We start from the raw sequence: 17,428 nt of genomic DNA on the forward strand, positions 1-17,428 counted from the left end.
TCGGCTCCCACACTGCTTCCAATAGTTGTAGGATTTCAGCTGCGTACTTGATTTCTTTACCTTCTGAATTCAGTAGTCCTCTTTCTTTATACAAAGCTCCGTGGGCATGAGTGGTTAAAAACGCATACTTAGAGTCCGTATAGATATTTACTCTTAAACCTTCAGCCAATTGTAACGCTCGTGTCAGTGCTATCAATTCTGCCTTTTGTGCTGATGTTCCTTTCGCCAGTGGCCGAGCTTCTATCACCTTGTCTATTGTTGTTACTGCATATCCTGCATAGCGGATCCCTTCTTTCACATAACTACTGCCGTCGGTGTAATATTGAACATCGGGGTTCTGGATGGGAAAATCACGAAGATCTGGTCTACTTGAGAATACTTCATCCATTACTTCCAAACAATCATGTTGACTTTCAGTAGGTTGTGGCAAAAGGGTAGCTGGATTTAAGGTGTTTACAGTCTCTAAATGCACTCTTGGGTTTTCACACAACATTGCTTGATACTTGGTCATACGGCTATTACTAAACCAATGATTTCCTTTGTAATCCAACAACGTCTGTACCGCATGTGGGACTCGTACATAAAGTTCTTGACCCAGAGTGAGTTTATCGGCTTCAGCTACTAGCAGGGCGGCTGCAGCTACGGCTCTTAGACAAGGTGGAAGTCCGCTGGCCACTGCATCCATTTGCTTAGACATGTAGGCAACAGGTCTTTGCCATGATCCCAAGTACTGTGTCAATACTCCCACAGCCATTCTTCTTTGCTCATGTACGTACAGGTAGAATGGTCGTGTGTGATCAGGTAGACCTAATGCTGGGGCACTCATCAAAGCCTTCTTCACATCTTCAAATGCCGTTTGCTGTTCTTGGGTCCATAAGAAGGGGTCGTGCTCTGTACCTTTGATGGCTGCGTACAGAGGTTTTGCCAGTATCGCATAGCTGGGAATCCATATCCTACAGAAGCCTGCTGCCCCCAAGAATTCTCGCACTTGTCTTCTATTCTTGGGTATTGGTATTTGGCAGACAGCTTCTTTTCTCTCTGGCCCCATAATTCTTTGACCTTCAGAGATATGGAATCCCAGATACTTGACAGTTGGCAAACACAACTGAGCCTTCTTTCTGGACACCTTGTATCCTGCCTTCCAGAGAATGTGTAGTAGATCGTGCGTTGCTTGCTGACATTTTTCTTTTGTAACTGCTGCTATCAACAAGTCATCTACATACTGTAACAATACACACTCTCCTGGGATGGACTCGAAATCCAGTAGATCTTGACTTAGAGCTGAACCAAATAGGGTAGGTGAATTTTTAAACCCTTGGGGCAGTCTTGTCCAAGTCATTTGGCGTTTTGAGCCCGTTACAGCGTTCTCCCATTGGAAAGCGAAGATACATTGACTTTCTGCGGCAATTCGGAGGCAAAAGAAGGCATCTTTGAGATCTAAGACTGTGAAGTAAGTAGCCCCGCCCGGAATTAAAGCAAGCAGGTTATATGGATTGGGTACGACTGGATGTATACTAACAACCGCATCATTGACTGCTCTTAAGTCCTGCACAGGTCGATACTCATCTGTACCGGGCTTTTGAACAGGCAGCAATGGGGTGTTCCAGGGGGAAGTACAGAATTTTAGGATACCATACCGTATGAACTTATCCAGATAAGATTGAATGTTTTTCTTAGCCTTCTGCGGGATGTGGTATTGTCGTAGGCTTACTGGATAAACCCCAAGTTTTAGTTCAATTTTTATAGGTGGAATATTGCGGGCCAGTCCTGGTGGGTTGTTCTCTGCCCAAACTCCTGGTATGTTGAATAATGTCTCATCACTCCTAGGGTTTTGGCTAGTCAACACTGTATAAAGTCGCCACTCTTCTTCCTTTGGTACGGATAAAGTCATAATACCTGAAGGTCCATTAAACTTTAAGGATGTTGTTCCATTTGGTAGGAACGTAATCTGCGCTTGTAATTTTGATAGCATATCACGTCCCAGCAATTGGACTGGACATTCAGGCATATAAAGGAATTGGTGTTTTACTACGTGGCCTCCCAATGTACAGAGTCGACTTTTAAGAACCGGTTTTTCAGCACTTCTTCCAGTCGCTCCTATCACAGTAATAGTCCTTCCAGATGGAGGAGCAACTAGATTAGTCACCACTGAATGTTCAGCACCAGTGTCGATCATGAACGCACTCCTTTTTCCCCCTATTGATACATCGACCATAGGCTCCGCTCGACCAAGGGGGATGGAGCCCGGTCGGTATCAATAGTCCTCCATGACCGTGTCAGCCAATCCTACAAAGTCCCTACCTTCTCTATCGCGGGACCTTTGCGCTGCTGGAATATACCTGTCTTCCCTAACACTTCCTCTGTTCCCATTACTCCCTCTATAACCATTACTCCCTCCGGGGCCTCCTCTACCTCTCGCTCTGCCTCTAACGTTTCCGTAACCTGACCTAGGTCTGTCTTTCTCAGACTGTTCTCTTCGCGGACACTCATTTCTCCAATGCCCTTCTTCCTTACAGTAAGCGCACTGATTTCTACTTAGAGGTTCCTCATTCCATCTACTATCGCCTCTATCCGGGCCCCGTCTATCTATGCCTGCGATCGCTACCGCTAGCATATCAGCCTTTTTACGCATCTTGCGCTCTTCCTCTTTCTTACTTTCTGTATCCCTGTTCATATAAACCTTATTTGCTACCTCCATTAGTTGGGTGATGGACATACCTGCAAACCCTTCTAACTTTTGTAGCTTGCGCTTAATATCTCCATAAGCTTGGCTGACAAAGGCGGAGTTAACCATTCGGGAATTATCTGCGTCTTCCGGATTAAAGGGGGTATACAAGCGGTATGCCTCCAATAATCGGTCATAAAAGACACTGGGCGCTTCATCGCTTTTCTGAATCACCTCAACTGTCTTTGACATGTTAATGGCTTTCTTTCCTCCTGCTTTCATGCCAGCAATTATAGCGTCTCTATAGGCTCTAAGTTGAACCATGTCAGCACCATTTACGTTCCAATCGGGATCAGTGTTGGGATAATGTGTTGCGGCCCATGCTGCTGGATTTGCTTGGTTCAAAGTACGGGCTCTATCTTCTAATGCTTTAATGGCTGCTTGATTTATTCTTGTCCTTTCCTCATTGTTAAATAAAGTCATTAATAACTGCTGGCAATCAGCCCATGTCGGATTATGCGTCTGTATTATTGAGGTGAACAGATCAGTCATGGCTTGTGGTTTCTCAGTATACGAGGAATTATGGGTCTTCCAGTTTAAAAGATCGGTTGTGGTAAATGGGACATATACGAAGACTGGGTCAGCGTGTGCCATTTGACCTGCGGCATCGATATAAGCTGACCCGGGATTCAGGCGAAGAGGCATCTGATAGTGCTTTAATTGTTGGGCACCAGTCAACTGTCGGGTTTGGATGGGGCTACGTAGAGGGGCGTCAGTCATGGGTTCCGGTCGGGGAGAGATAGGGTATGGGGATGTGGAAGGTTGGTTTTGGGAAAAGGTTGTAAATAAAACACTTCGAGTCGAGCTAGATGAAGCTTGACCGGAAGTCTGAAGTGGCGCCAAATCAGGATATTCGTTTCTAATGGGGGTGGGTTCTGGTTCCGGAAGGGGAGATTTAGTACGAGGGGGGGTGGATCCTGTACTGGAGGAGGAAGCGGAAGTGGATGAGGGTAATGAGGGGAGGGGTGCAGGACTTCCTGCGTTTGCGTCACTTCCTCTTAACGGAAAGTAAGGGGGCGGCAAAGGGATCTCGGACTCAGGGGGCGTGTCCAAAATGGGCCTAACACCGGTCCTAGTGGACGAACAAGTCCTAGCTACCATGAGGCGACACTGCTCCTCGTGGCATGTCTGGAGCCATTTTGGCGAGTCATTTACGGCCTGTCTCCAACAATCAATATAAGGAAACTGGCCGTAAAGTTCAGGCCTACCTGATACAGCCACGTGTAAGCGCTGTACCAGAGTTGGATCCAAACTGCCACGTGGCGGCCATGCCGCAACCAAAGTAGGCCACTCCCTAGTGCACAAAGTAACCAAACGTACAGGAGACATCTTAACCCCAAAATCACAAGTTTTGAATCCCTTTTTAAAATTCTTCACCATACATCCTAAGGGATCCGGAATCGTTGACTGCGACGCACCCATACTTAACAATGGAACGTCGTCGACAACGAATACTATACACGCGTACTATTCAACAGTCACACCCGTTTCCTCTGGCAACAGCACCACGTGGTACAGTTACCAAGTGAAACGTACACAATAACAATAAACACTCAGGGAATTCCCGTACACACACAGCTGTTACACCAGTCACTATATAATCAATATTATGCCCTTTGGCGTAACTATACAGTCACCCACGCTATAATTCTCTATATGCGAATTACCCGTCTATAACACACCCCAGTAACATCGTCTTTTACAAATAGCGGTTACAGTACGGTTAGCATAGGTCAAAGCACAAGTTAAGGTCACAATACAATTATTAGTGGTTATGGTGTTAAAACATGCAATTGACGACAATGATTAGTACTTATATACAGTGTCAGTAAATATACAGGGTTATGGTACCGTGCACTATAATACAGCAACACACTATTAACACTCTCGCTAGACGGCTGAGCTCGCGCTATCTAACAAGATATACACTTTACTAAAACAATCGTTAACACATTTACAATTCCCAACTAAACTATTGGCCAGTACCTTGAATGGACTACCTAAAAACAATCTACATACGTTTTGGTTAGCTACACTGCCCAATCACCACATATATAGCGAGCTAGAGGACCGAATTTACACAGACGCCTCTTAGTCGCACTATCAAAAGTCTAGTGGGTTCCAAATTTACACGCCTTCCCACTTAGCCCAGATAGGATGAGAACTAGCGAACCGAATTTACACAGACGCCGCTTAGTCTCCCGGTCTCTCCGACCTAGCGAACAAAATGTACACCCTAGAACGCTAGTCTAGACAAGACACCGGTGTCCGGCTAGGGCTATTTACACCAGAGCCCCGCCTGACTAACAGAATCAAACGGTCTGACTAAAGAGCGTTCAATCGAGCGGTGCGCCTTCGCTCCTTCCCTCCGACAGAGGGGGCAGATACACAGATTCAAAACCCCTTTGGGCCTACCGCACAATCGGTATACCCCTAGTGGGTCCTGCCGTCTAAAACAGCAGTTGTCTTACCTCCTCGTTCCTGAACCTGAGTTCACACTCATCGACGGGGACACCCCAGCACTTCTCACGTAGAGGCCGATGATCTCCTGGACAACGGCCCAGTGGCGCCGAGACGAAGGGAGGTCCACGCAGAAGTTCAGGGGTGCAGCCGTAGAGAACGTGGGCAAAGATAGACCGTCTCACGCCTCTGCCTCTCAGCTACCGTTGAACGATGAGCTTCCCGGCCAATGCACCAAATGATACCGGAGAAACTGACGGAAGCCAAGCACAGAGAGATGGACACAGGTTTCTTCAGGAAGGAAGAGATTCTTTATTGGATCACCGATCGGGACTCAGAGGGACTAGCGTCACCAAAATACCACAAGTTCTGAGCCCCGGACAATAGTGCAGGCTCCTTATATAGGCATATAACTCCTCCCATATTAAGCTCCACCCGCACATTCTCTTAACCAATCAACACAAATAAGAATTAACTTCCTGTTTGACCGCATGGCTTGTCCAGCACAATGGAGGAGGGGAATACTATATCCTGTATTCTTGCACATGCTCCGTACACTACTGATCGTATCTTGCCTCGTGCAACCAACTGATCGATACGTCAGCATATGCACGTACACATGCCACGTGGTAATCTCGGCCTACTAAATTTATTTTTACCGAGATTCCACCACACTTTGAATTTGTGATGGTCATATATAATATATCTCACAGAAATGTGGATCCTGGCAGATTGGAGCAGCCATTGACATTTCTGCAGATATCAAAAAGAAAACTTAACAAAGTATTTCTTGGAAAAAAAAAAAAAAAAAACAGTTGTAAAAATAGTGTCCCTGAAATTACGGTTGCTGCATCTTCTCACTTTATAAAAAAATAAGTTTAAAACAAACTTTAGGAAGGCAGGAGTTTTAGTAGGGCTGGAATTTAATTCAGAACATATTCTTAATATTAGATTTTTTGGGGGGGAGAAATTACTGGCAGTATCTGATTTGAAAAAACAAGTGCTAGTTCCAACGTAAATATAACTTTTCTAATATATTCCATTAAAAGGCAAATTATTCCCCAGAAATAAGTTGGCCATAATTACATTTCAAAAAATGTCTGGTTCGTCCTGTATCCTTTATGCTATGTGAAGTAGTACGTCCATTTCTGATATTTGGCAATAAGGGCTCCATTTTGTATTTGCTTTTGTATCACACAGCCATGTTACAATGCTGCCGCCCACCCCATGTGTTGCCTGTTAAGGGTTAATAAGTGTCTTGGGGTTTAGAAAAATACCCCTCTCTGTCTCATTAGACAGATTATTTTACCTTTAAGCTAGAAGCAGAGATTTGTCTTAAAGTGGTAGGAGATCTAACACTTGAGTGATACTATATAAATGTACATAGGGATTTGGGATATTGCACACATTTCTTTTTTCTTTGATTTTTTTATGGTATGTATCGGGGCTGATGTGTACTATAGTCATTGCTAAGAAGTGGGAATTTAAGGGCAACAATGAAGTTGTAGAGAACAGCCATTCTGATTTCATAGCAGACCTCACCAAGCACTCCACTATTTATTATTAACCTGTTAATGACCAATGATATTTCATACTTTCATCACACTTTGGTTCCTTAAGGGGTTACCAAATGAGTGATTTCATCTTTAACAAATGATGAGATTGTTTTCAGTGAGGTCGATACGGTATTGGAATGTAATCTGGGAATTACAGATAATTTGGTCACCAATCTTGAGACACTCAGGAAGTATGGCAGAATCATCGCCCCATGATCCCCTGGGAACACGGTCACTTTGTACTAAACTATCTGCATCGGCTTCACAGTGCCATATGGGAGCATGCACCCTCACCCTCACAGCGCTTGCACAATACCATGCGGTTAAATATAATTACGAGTTGTATTGCTTTGGAGCTCTGTTAGACACACCAACAATATGCAGCTTCTAGAAAGGAGAGACAGTAGGACATGAGAGAGGGATTTAGGCCCAGAATAGGGACTGCCCCTCCTATACAGGGATACTTAGGAGGTATGTACCTCCCAACATTCCTAAGTTAGGCTGGGCAGTCCTGCATTTGTGTTCCTGTTCCACCCTTACTTAGTTTATTTCCTGACGTCAGGCAAATGTCCACAGAAAGTGCAGTGTGAGCTGATGAGTCAATGTAAATGAGCTACGCAGAGTAGTCCGTGTCAGAGAGCTCCGGACATGCTCTGAGCATCGGAGGCTGTGAGTGTTCCTTTAAATAGATGGCTTGACTAAGGTGTCGGAACATTGCCACCAACGGTTTTGAAAACTCACTGAATTACAAGCTGAGTGCTAATTTATTTATTTCTTAACCCACCTTTAACTCCTTAAGGACACATGACATGTGTGACATGTCATGATTCCCTTTTATTCCAGAAGTTTGGTCCTTAAGGGGTTAAACAGAGCAGACGTCGGTGGAATATGCTTAAAATAGCATTGATTGTGTTTAATAAAGTATTGTGTTTCTCTTTTACCAGGAAGAAGAATTTATTGATTGGTGGAGCAAGTTTTATGCTTCTATTGGTCAGACGGATAAATGTGGAACCTACATCGAGAAAGGCTTCGATACGCTCCAGGTAATAAGGGTTTTCCTTTCACCTGCTTTCCATTACCTGCAACACGTTTTTGGGTCCAACTAGCCTGGTAGCAGGCCATCACTCTTCACTGGCCGCAGGTCCTTGGTCCATGCTCTATGGAATTATTGTATTTAAACTTACTGCTTCCAGTGTAAAAAAAGAAATGGGTTTATTGAGCACAATCTTCCTGTTAGCAACACAGGAATAAGGTGCTATAAAGTGATCAAGTGAACTGATTCTGTAATGTACACAGAGAATGATATAATTAACCAATAATATAAATATAAAAAGACCACCAGAGGAACAAAGGGCTACATTATGGGTACATAGTAGAGATTGCAGGAGCCCATTAAATAAACACGAGACAAGGTCATTGGGGGGCACTGAGATACCATCATTTTGCCATTTATTAAAGACATTTATATGTAGTGCGGTGACAATTTATCTTCTGTATAGTTAAAGTAGCTTTGTTCTCGCAATAATATATCAAAATATGTTTACCGGAATGTGCAGGCATGTTTATGTTTTTGGCAAACTATAAAATCAAATCTACTTCATGGTAGCAAATTTTTGGATCCCGTTTTTTTTTTACAATTTTTTTTAGAATTTTTGTCTCTCACCTGCTAGAGTTCTAATACATGAACACAAAAGCCATCATTCAAGATTTACCTCAATATTGTGTAGAATAGGTGAAAAAAAAAATATCTAAAACAATGTGAAAATAAACGATACTGGTAAAAAACAACAACACAAGGTGACGTGAAAGGTAGAAATATACGGAAGGCCTTTTTAAACTTAAAAGTCTAGTAATTTATCTCTACTTGTACATTGTCGATATGGTTTAAAGACATCTGTCTGCGTGCCGATACTGTATAATAATATAAATATTGCATGAGATTCCTCATGAGAGCTGAGGGAGGATGCATGAAGTGATCATACAGTAGATTAGAAAAATCTGCAAAAGCGATATTGTGCCATAATTTGTTTTGGCAAGTGGATAGCCCTCTTGGAATACACGACTTGATAATTACATTATGGCTACTAATGGAGAAACTGTCAGTGCTGCTGTTTATCCCGTCTTTGGAAACCCTGCTACGTTTTCTTGGCACGTGCATGCGTAGAAGCAGCATAGGAAAAATAACAGTCATGTCTTATTCAAGTAAAAACAAAAGTGGATATCAAGCCCTAGATCAAAAGAATGGAAGCCAAATGCACAGACCATATCTATCACAGAGTCCTTCTATTTAGCTGAAAGCTAATTGGACTGGTGCGTCCCTGCCTGCATAGATTACAATGTTTATTGGATTACAGAGCTGGATCAAAGATGCGTAGTGATGCCTCCAGCATTTCCATAGTAAAGCATCAAATGGGCAATATTAGCATTGGGACCAGATAGTAAGAAGGAGGTCATTGCTGGTGATGAGTCACTCTCTGGTAAGGATGGACAGGGCAGCTGGCATGCAAGTCACAGGCAGGCACTGAGTAGACTTTGGGTGCTTTTTAATTATTATTTTGCTTATTTTTTTATAGTAGGAAGTAAAGTGGTGAAGTTGGTCAACTTTTGAAACCTACGAGCAGGGTTTATTAGTGTGGATTGTGAAAACCTCTTGTACGTTTTAGGTTTGATTTCTTTTTTTTCATCTTTACGCAATGAGAAACGTTGTGTAAAACCAAACACACAGCCGAGTAGTCTCCAAAAAGAAGTATTGTCATGAGAAGGGACGGTTTTGTCCCATTCAGTGATTTTGGCAGTGATATTATCACAGGATACCATGTTCCCAATAAGTCGGTGCTAGAGTAGATGTATAAAGAAGAAAAAAAAAAATACACACACAAAAATATACACAAGTACACCTAACCAGCTCAATGGTAGGAATATGCAGAGGTACTTAACTTGCGTGTAAGATGAATACAGCTTCCCAAGAGGTTTCCCCCAAACGAACCTCAAATACAGATATGTGAATGAACAAAAATGGGATACAGCTGAATAACTAAAAAACAAAAGAATACATAGCACATAGTGAAGTACAATAACAATAATTGGATTTAACCCACAATGATTGCACTCACGAAATAGTGTAGAATAATACGCCTTTAAGACCACAATGGGCTGAAATGGTATTCGCCTTCCACGGATAGGTTACTGAATACCATTTCAGCCCATTGTGGGCTTAAAGGCGTATTACTCTACACTATTTTGTGAGTGCAATCATTGTGGGTTAAATCCAATTATTGTTATTGTACTTCACTATGTGCTATGTATTCTTTTGTTTTTTAGTTATTCAGCTGTATCCCATTTTTGTTCATTCACACAGTGCTAGAGTAGAGTAGTCTGCCAGGGCAGCGAAGGACGGACTAGATATGTATCAAAACCTATGAATTGGGAATGTGATTCCAAACAAGCAGGTGTCCACATACATTAGACATCTAGCGTAGTAAAGGCTCAAGATTATTTTCTAGATAGAAGTTGTTCAGTATTTGTATCACTAGTGGTATTCCATTAAACAGGCATGAGTGCCAACTCAGAAGGAACCCATGTGGGACTATTGCAACTTAAACTAGAGTGAGTTCAACCCTGACTGCAATCATTTAAATTCAATGAACACCAAACTCAAAGCAGTTCAAAGATACAGTTACTGAATTTGCAGAACGCTTGATCTCCTGGGGCTGAATTGAAGCTCCATGTGCTAACTCCAGCTTAAAGGAACACTGTAGGCACTAAAACCATTTAACATAGAAACATAGAATGTGACGGCAGATAAGAACCATTCGGCCCATCTAGTCTGCCCAATTTTCTAAATACTTTCATTAGTCCCTGGCCTTATCTTATAGTTCGAATAGCCTTATGCCTATCCCACGCATGCTTAAACTCCTTTACTGTGTTAACTTCTACCACTTCAGCTGGAAGGCTATTCCATGCATCCACTACCATCTCAGTAAAGTAATACTTCCTGAGATTATTTTTAAACCTTTGCCCCTCTAATTTTAGACTATGTCCTCTGGTTGTGGTAGTTTTTCTTTGTTTAAATATAGTCTCCTCCTTTACTGTGTTGATTCCCTTTATGTATTTAAATGTTTCTATCATATCCCCCCTGTCTCGTCTTTCCACCAAGCTATACATGTTAAGATCCTTTAACCTTTCCTGGTAAGTTTTATCCTGCAATCCATGAACCAATTTAGTAGCCCTTCTTTGAACTCTCTCTAAGGTATCAATATAATTTTGAAGATACTGTCTCCAGTACTGCGTACAATACTCCAAGTGAGGTCTCACCAGTGTTCTGTATAATGGCATGAGAACTTCCCTCTTTCTACTGCCAATACCTCTCCCTATACAACCAAGCACTCTGCTAGCATTTCCTGCTGCTCTGTTACATTGTCTTCCTACCTTTAAGTCATCAGAAATAATCACCCCTAAATCCCTTTCCTCAGATGTTGAGGTTAGTAGGGTATCACATATCCTATACTCTGCCCTTGGGTTTTTACGTCCAAGGTGCAACATCTTGCACTTATCCACATTAAATGTCAGTTGCCACAGCTCTGACCATTTTTCTAATTTTTCTAAATCATTTGCCATTTGACTTATCCCTTCTGGAACATCAACCCTGCTGCAAATTTTGGTATCATCAGCAAAAAGACATACCTTACCATCAAGACCTTGCAGTTTTATTGATAAGCCTTCTATGTGGAACAGTGTCAAACACCTTACTGAAATCTAGGTAAGCAATTTCTACTGCAACACCCTGATCCTCATTTTACCTCATTGAATTTTTAGTACAGCGAATAGTGCCTGGAGTCCCCTGGCCCGGTCTTTACATTCAGTTTTAAACCACTTTTGATCAGTTAAATAGTAAATAAGGTTCTATGGCCTCAAGGAGCTTGACCTGGAGCTATGGCTAAGGCATAGATTATTCCATCTAGTCATACCAATGGGCACTGTGGTGGGTTGAATGTGGTCAGCTGACACACTCAGCCAATCACAGCCACCCATTGCCTTTTCCTCATTAGTCCAAGAAGCAGAAATGGAATAGGCTACTGAGGAGAGTTGTTTAACATTAAACCAATTGAACACTGAATGAAAGACAGTGCTATGGGACTCCAGACACTGTAACCACTTCAATGAGTCAAAGCAGTTACAGTGCCTTCAGTGTCCCTTTAAAGGTACCAGCAGCACCTTAAAAAGGCTTGCAAAGCATCATGGGAGTTTTGTCTACAACAGCTGGGAGTTGAGGTAGCCCACTATGTTGTAACATGTTTGTGAGTAGCTTCCTCATATGTATCAAAGTATCCCATCTACTCTAATAAATCTGATCACTGTACTTTTATTTTTGTTCTGAACTGGCCATTAATACAATTAATTAAACAATGACAGCATTGACATATTTATTTTTGTTCCAGTTAAACTTATTTCTTCCCAGACTGTAACGTTGGCATGTTTTTAAGCCACAGTGTAGGCCAACTGAAAGACTCTACAAACATTGTTTAAATTATAAAGCCTGGTAAGCAATACTCTCCGTTAGAAAGACATTTGATCCAACAAGGTAGCTAAAAACACAAGACTTCAAGTTCACTTTGGTCCAATTTTGTCTGTTTTGGGCAGTGCATTCTTTCATTCTCCCCTGAGTTCATCCCATCAACCTCGGTGGTTTTTCCAGCAGACATGTTTTGATAAATGACCATTGTCTTGTTTGACAATTGTTGCAAGGCTAAGTTTTCTTTGTTGTGTGCCGAGTCCTGACTGGCTCAGTCCATTTTCTAGCTTTAGCGGTTTTGTAGGAATCTCACACCTTTTAAGAGCAAATGTTTTTAATAAAATGTCCTACATAGATCTGTTAAAACTCCAGATTTGACTGTACTCCTCCCCTGGTTCATGAGATACTTTGTGCGGTTTTCTTGTCTGCTGCTTTATCCGCCATGAAGGCTAAAAGGGTTCAGAAATACCTTTCAGTTCAGCCTAAAACCGTCATGTAATGGTGATTGGCTTTATGGAAATAGAAATGCCAGTTAAGCAAGGAACGCGCCAATATTAGTGTGAGAAACCTTTTTGGGTGTTGACCACACAAAAACAGAACACAACTTAATAGACTACTTGGAACGTTTGCAACAGCTGCACTTGAGCTGGCATCCAACAAGCTCTTGGCTGTCCGTACTGTAAATTAAGTATTACAAAATAATAATTATTTGGCATCGTTGCAGCTCTCTATATAGAAAATGCATGGAGAGGGAATAGCGAGGCTAAGATGCAATTACTACAATTTTAAACCCTAATAATTCATTGAAATATGCTTTATGAGTTAAAGGCTGTTTTTACAGTCTCCATTGAACAATTTCCAGGTCAGTTTGTTCTATATGATCAACCAATGACCCTCGTGATTTTACTTTTCGTAATAGTTAACATTTTGGTCACTTTAACTCTCAGCCCGCGGGTTATAGGGTCCCTTTACTAGAAGGTTAATATATTTTCTTGTTTTCAGTAAAAACTATTTCATTCACTGTCTTCCCCAAATAGCCATCCACCATGTCACTGCATATATTAGATTGTATCAAATGATATGCAATAAAATGGGGAATAGCTATTTTTTTATATGATATTGTTATTATCGATATATTCATTGAAAGACTGATATTCTACTAAGCAGGTATTAATGTTTATGTTCATTTAAGCTCAACCTGTATCATTCTGCTTAGCCACCACCTTTGTATGGCACCCCATCTACTGCCCCTGTATGAAGCCCACATCCCTCTCCTGACTTTGTATGTAACCAATATCTCTTTCTTCACCTTATAAGTAGTCCCCATCTCTTTCCGTCCCTTATATGTTTCCCCATCTCTTTCCTGCCTTTGTATGTAACCAATATCTCTTTCTTCACCTTATAAGTAGTCCCCATCTCTTTCCGTCCCTTATATGTATCCCCATCTCTTTCCTGCCTTTGTATGTAACCAATATCTCTTTCTTCACCTTATAAGTAGTCCCCATCTCTTTCCGTCCCTTATATGTATCCCCATCTCTTTCCTGCCTTTGTATGTAACCAATATCTCTTTCTTCACCTTATAAGTAGTCCCCATCTCTTTCCGTCCCTTATATGTATCCCCATCTCTTTCCTGCCTTTGTATGTAGCCAATATCTCTTTCTTCACCTTATAAGTAGTCCCCATCTCTTTCCGTCCCTTATATGTATCCCCATCTCTTTCCTGCCTTTGTATGTAGCCCTTCTCTTTCTCTTCCCTTTTATGTAGCCCTTCCCTTTCTCGCACCTTGTATGTAGCCCTTCTCTTTCTCGCACCTTGTATGTAGCCCTTCTCTTTCTCGCACCTTGTATGTAGCCCTTCTCTTTCTCGCACCTTGTATGTAGCCCTTCTCTTTCTCGCACCTTGTATGTAGTCCTGTCTCTTGCCATCACCTGTATGTCCTTGTTTAAATTGCCTATAGCCTCCTTTCTGTGTTAATTGATCTCCCTATCCCATATTCACTCACACATTCCCCATATCATATATTGAATCACACCATGTCCTCCCAGCAGCATAAAACAACCCTATATTTATGGGATTTATCTACATCTGTTTGATGGTCATTAGCCTTACCATACTGTACAATACTTCCATTTCTGGCATTTTAATTTTTCAGGTTCTTGACACAGAGCTGGAAAAAATAGATGATTATGATGGCCTGTCCGACTTTTGCCGAACCTTCAAGCTCTACAGAGGGAAGACCCAAGATGAGGCTGAAGATCCATCCTTGGTCGGGGAATTCAAGGTCTGGTGAAATTTGTGTATCTGATACAATTATAGTAAAACAGAAATTGTGTTTTTTATGATCTTCAATCACTAACCTACTAGCAGTTCTTCAGTGTTCATTAAACTGGTTGAGGAATATTATATTATTTTTGTGAAAACATCTGAATCCTATCTAGGAATGGGTTGAAGATACAGAGAGATCAAAGCACAGTAGAAAGTGTTTTTGAAACAAATGTGTAACAGGATACAGACAAATCCAGCTAACTAAAATATCAAGTTAAAAAAGCCTATGACGTATATAAAAAACAAACAATGCAAAGTACTTTATACACTTATAGAAACTTATAGGACAGAAGATGATGAAGGGGATCTTCATATAAAAAGCATCTGAAATGCTGGCAGTAAGATAATTAGGGAAGAGTTATAAATAAAGTAAGCACAAATAGCGAGTCATGGCTGGTGTTGTCTTTGTCCATATATTGTCATTCCATTACTTACACCCAGATTAGACAGATATTGTGTCTTTATCTCCTGTTCCCTTATAGAGACTAGTTCAATTGGTGACGCTCAGGTCTGCCTACTTAAATAATCTGCTTAAATAATGATTGTTGTTAATAGGCATGCTTCCTGCTTAGGTAAGGTCCTATTTTTGGAACTCCAACTTAAGCCAAATTAGATAAGATTTTGTTATGAATATATCTTTCAGTTTAATGTTTTGTGCAGTGTAATGTTAGTTATAAATGGCTCCCAGAACTACTCCTGGCGAAGGACAGTGATATAATTATAACTGTGCAATATATTATTTAACAGTTCATACCTACAAATAATACCAACTGGAAGGATTGCTGTGGAGTAGGATATACTTTTGAATATAATGTGACAGAATCCCAAATGTTTTTTTTTCTTTTTTCTGTATAAATTAATTATTTATTTGAGCTTCTTCTGTAACCAAAATGTACTATCACAATCAGGGATTATTAGTCACTCCTGGATCCCTTCTTGAGCAAAACCAGTCCGTGTACAGTAAAAAACTAAATGTAATTCTTGTTCTTTGTTTGCTACATTACTATATTCTAAATTCTTTTACATTTGAATTGTAAGAGTGATGTTTCCTAAATTTCTAATAGGGGTCCTTTAAAATCTATCCCCTCCCTGATGACCCATCTTCACCCATGCCAGCTCGCCAGTTTCGACAACTCCCAGCAAAGGGTCCTCAGGAGTGTCTCGTACGGGTCTATGTTGTCCGTGCCCTTGGGTTGCAGCCCAAAGACACCAACGGCAAGGTAAGCATTGTGACTTTAGAGTTTTCAGTACAAAGCTCACCTTTTATGGCACTAAGCTGTTTTTGATAATCATTGTTTGCTTATTGTCTAGTGTGATCCCTACGTGAAAATATCAATTGGGAAAAAGTCTGCTAATGACCAAGAAAATTACATTCCCTGTACACTAGAGCCTGTCTTTGGAAAGTAAGTCATACTAACAATTAAATTCAGGGAGGTAACATTTTTTTGCATAAATAAAGATAATGATGAAATATATTATTCAAACGTAGTAAAGTTTCCTACGGTGCTTATTATTGTGTGGAGTTTTTGGATGCACTCCCACATTTTTAGTGGTTTGCCAAAAATGAGAGTTCTGCCAGCACACAATGTCCTGCCTCTCCACTGCTGTCAAAATAATGTGCGACTTTCATTCCATATAAATTTGGACAGAAATGACAGATTGTGAAACCAGCAATGATAAGCACCTGCATTCACAACCATTGTCGATCAAAGTTGTATGGTCATTCTAAAATAGAATTCTGCATTATATTTGTGCTCCCAAGAGGGGTGGGCTTTGGGTACCATTCAGAGACTCTTTGTACCTTAACCATTGCAATAGGCTCTAGCAGTTATGCTCTGTAGAATTGTCCCTCTAACTCATACAAATAATTTAGTATTTGATGCTCATTTTATTTGTTACAGTAACTTTATACTTACTTAAACCTCTTAGTTTAGTATACCATCAGCTGTTATTGCGTTACCGTTGTACCTCCCTTATCTAACACAAGCATATTTATTCCTGATAGGGCAAATCTGATCCTTTCATGTAGAACTTACTTCATTAATCAAGTTGTCTACACACGAACATACTGCAGTAAATAAATTATGTCCGTGATTAGAGAATTTCTGTTATCTCTGGTTATCTTTGGAAAAGATATATACAATAAAATGTTTCCAAGGAACTTCTCAGGGCAAATATCCTTCCATTACTCCTAAATAACAGTCTGATTTGTCCCTGGATGAACATGCTTTCATTACTAATAATATTGACATTATTTGACATGATTCTGAACACACTACTTTGCTGACCTCTATTCTTGATGAACTGCTCATTCTTCATGGATTTCAGTCATTCCCAGTCTGGTCCCTCAACTAACTGACTCAAAGTAATCTCCTAAGTGCTTGGCTGAGAATTTTTTTTATCTTCCAGAGGACCAGGATATTTGTTTTCAACCAAAGCTATCACCTTCTATGACAATTTTGTTGAAATTGTATCATTTGGAGACCCAATGAATTTGTATTTTCATAATTTGTTTATTCGTCATTAAAACCTATATTTTTTTCTGGTAGGATGTTTGAGTTGACTTGTACCCTGCCCATGGAGAAAGACCTAAAAATTGCTCTGTATGACTATGACCTGTTGTCGAAGGATGAGAAGATTGGAGAGACCATCATTGACTTAGAGAACCGTTTTCTTTCCAAGTATGGGGCAAGATGTGGCTTACCTCAAACCTACTGCACGTAAGTAATTCAGACTCTTAAAAGACAATACAGAGGCTTCTGCCATAGCAGTTTAGAAGCCAACATTATAAGTATAACCATGAAGATATAACATCTGGGAACACTTACTTTGTCTCTGATCATTGTTGAA

At 40.8% G+C, this 17,428-nt stretch overlaps 1 protein-coding gene across 9 annotated transcripts in view; it reads left to right on the forward strand.

Moving 5' to 3' along the window:
• The window catches only part of DYSF (dysferlin), a 352,788-nt gene that overhangs the window by 299,738 nt on the left and 35,622 nt on the right, over positions 1 to 17,428 (forward strand). For all 9 annotated transcript variants that reach the window (XM_063457567.1, XM_063457574.1, XM_063457569.1 and 6 more), the window contains 5 exons: positions 7,686 to 7,784; positions 14,406 to 14,534; positions 15,643 to 15,798; positions 15,890 to 15,981; positions 17,128 to 17,298. In XM_063457567.1, coding sequence (XP_063313637.1) covers positions 7,686 to 7,784; positions 14,406 to 14,534; positions 15,643 to 15,798; positions 15,890 to 15,981; positions 17,128 to 17,298 — 647 coding nt within the window. The remainder of the gene's footprint in view (positions 1 to 7,685; positions 7,785 to 14,405; positions 14,535 to 15,642; positions 15,799 to 15,889; positions 15,982 to 17,127; positions 17,299 to 17,428) is intronic.

This window comes from Pelobates fuscus, chromosome 6 (assembly GCF_036172605.1).
Source record: "Pelobates fuscus isolate aPelFus1 chromosome 6, aPelFus1.pri, whole genome shotgun sequence".
In the NCBI taxonomy this organism is placed as follows: domain Eukaryota; kingdom Metazoa; phylum Chordata; class Amphibia; order Anura; family Pelobatidae; genus Pelobates; species Pelobates fuscus.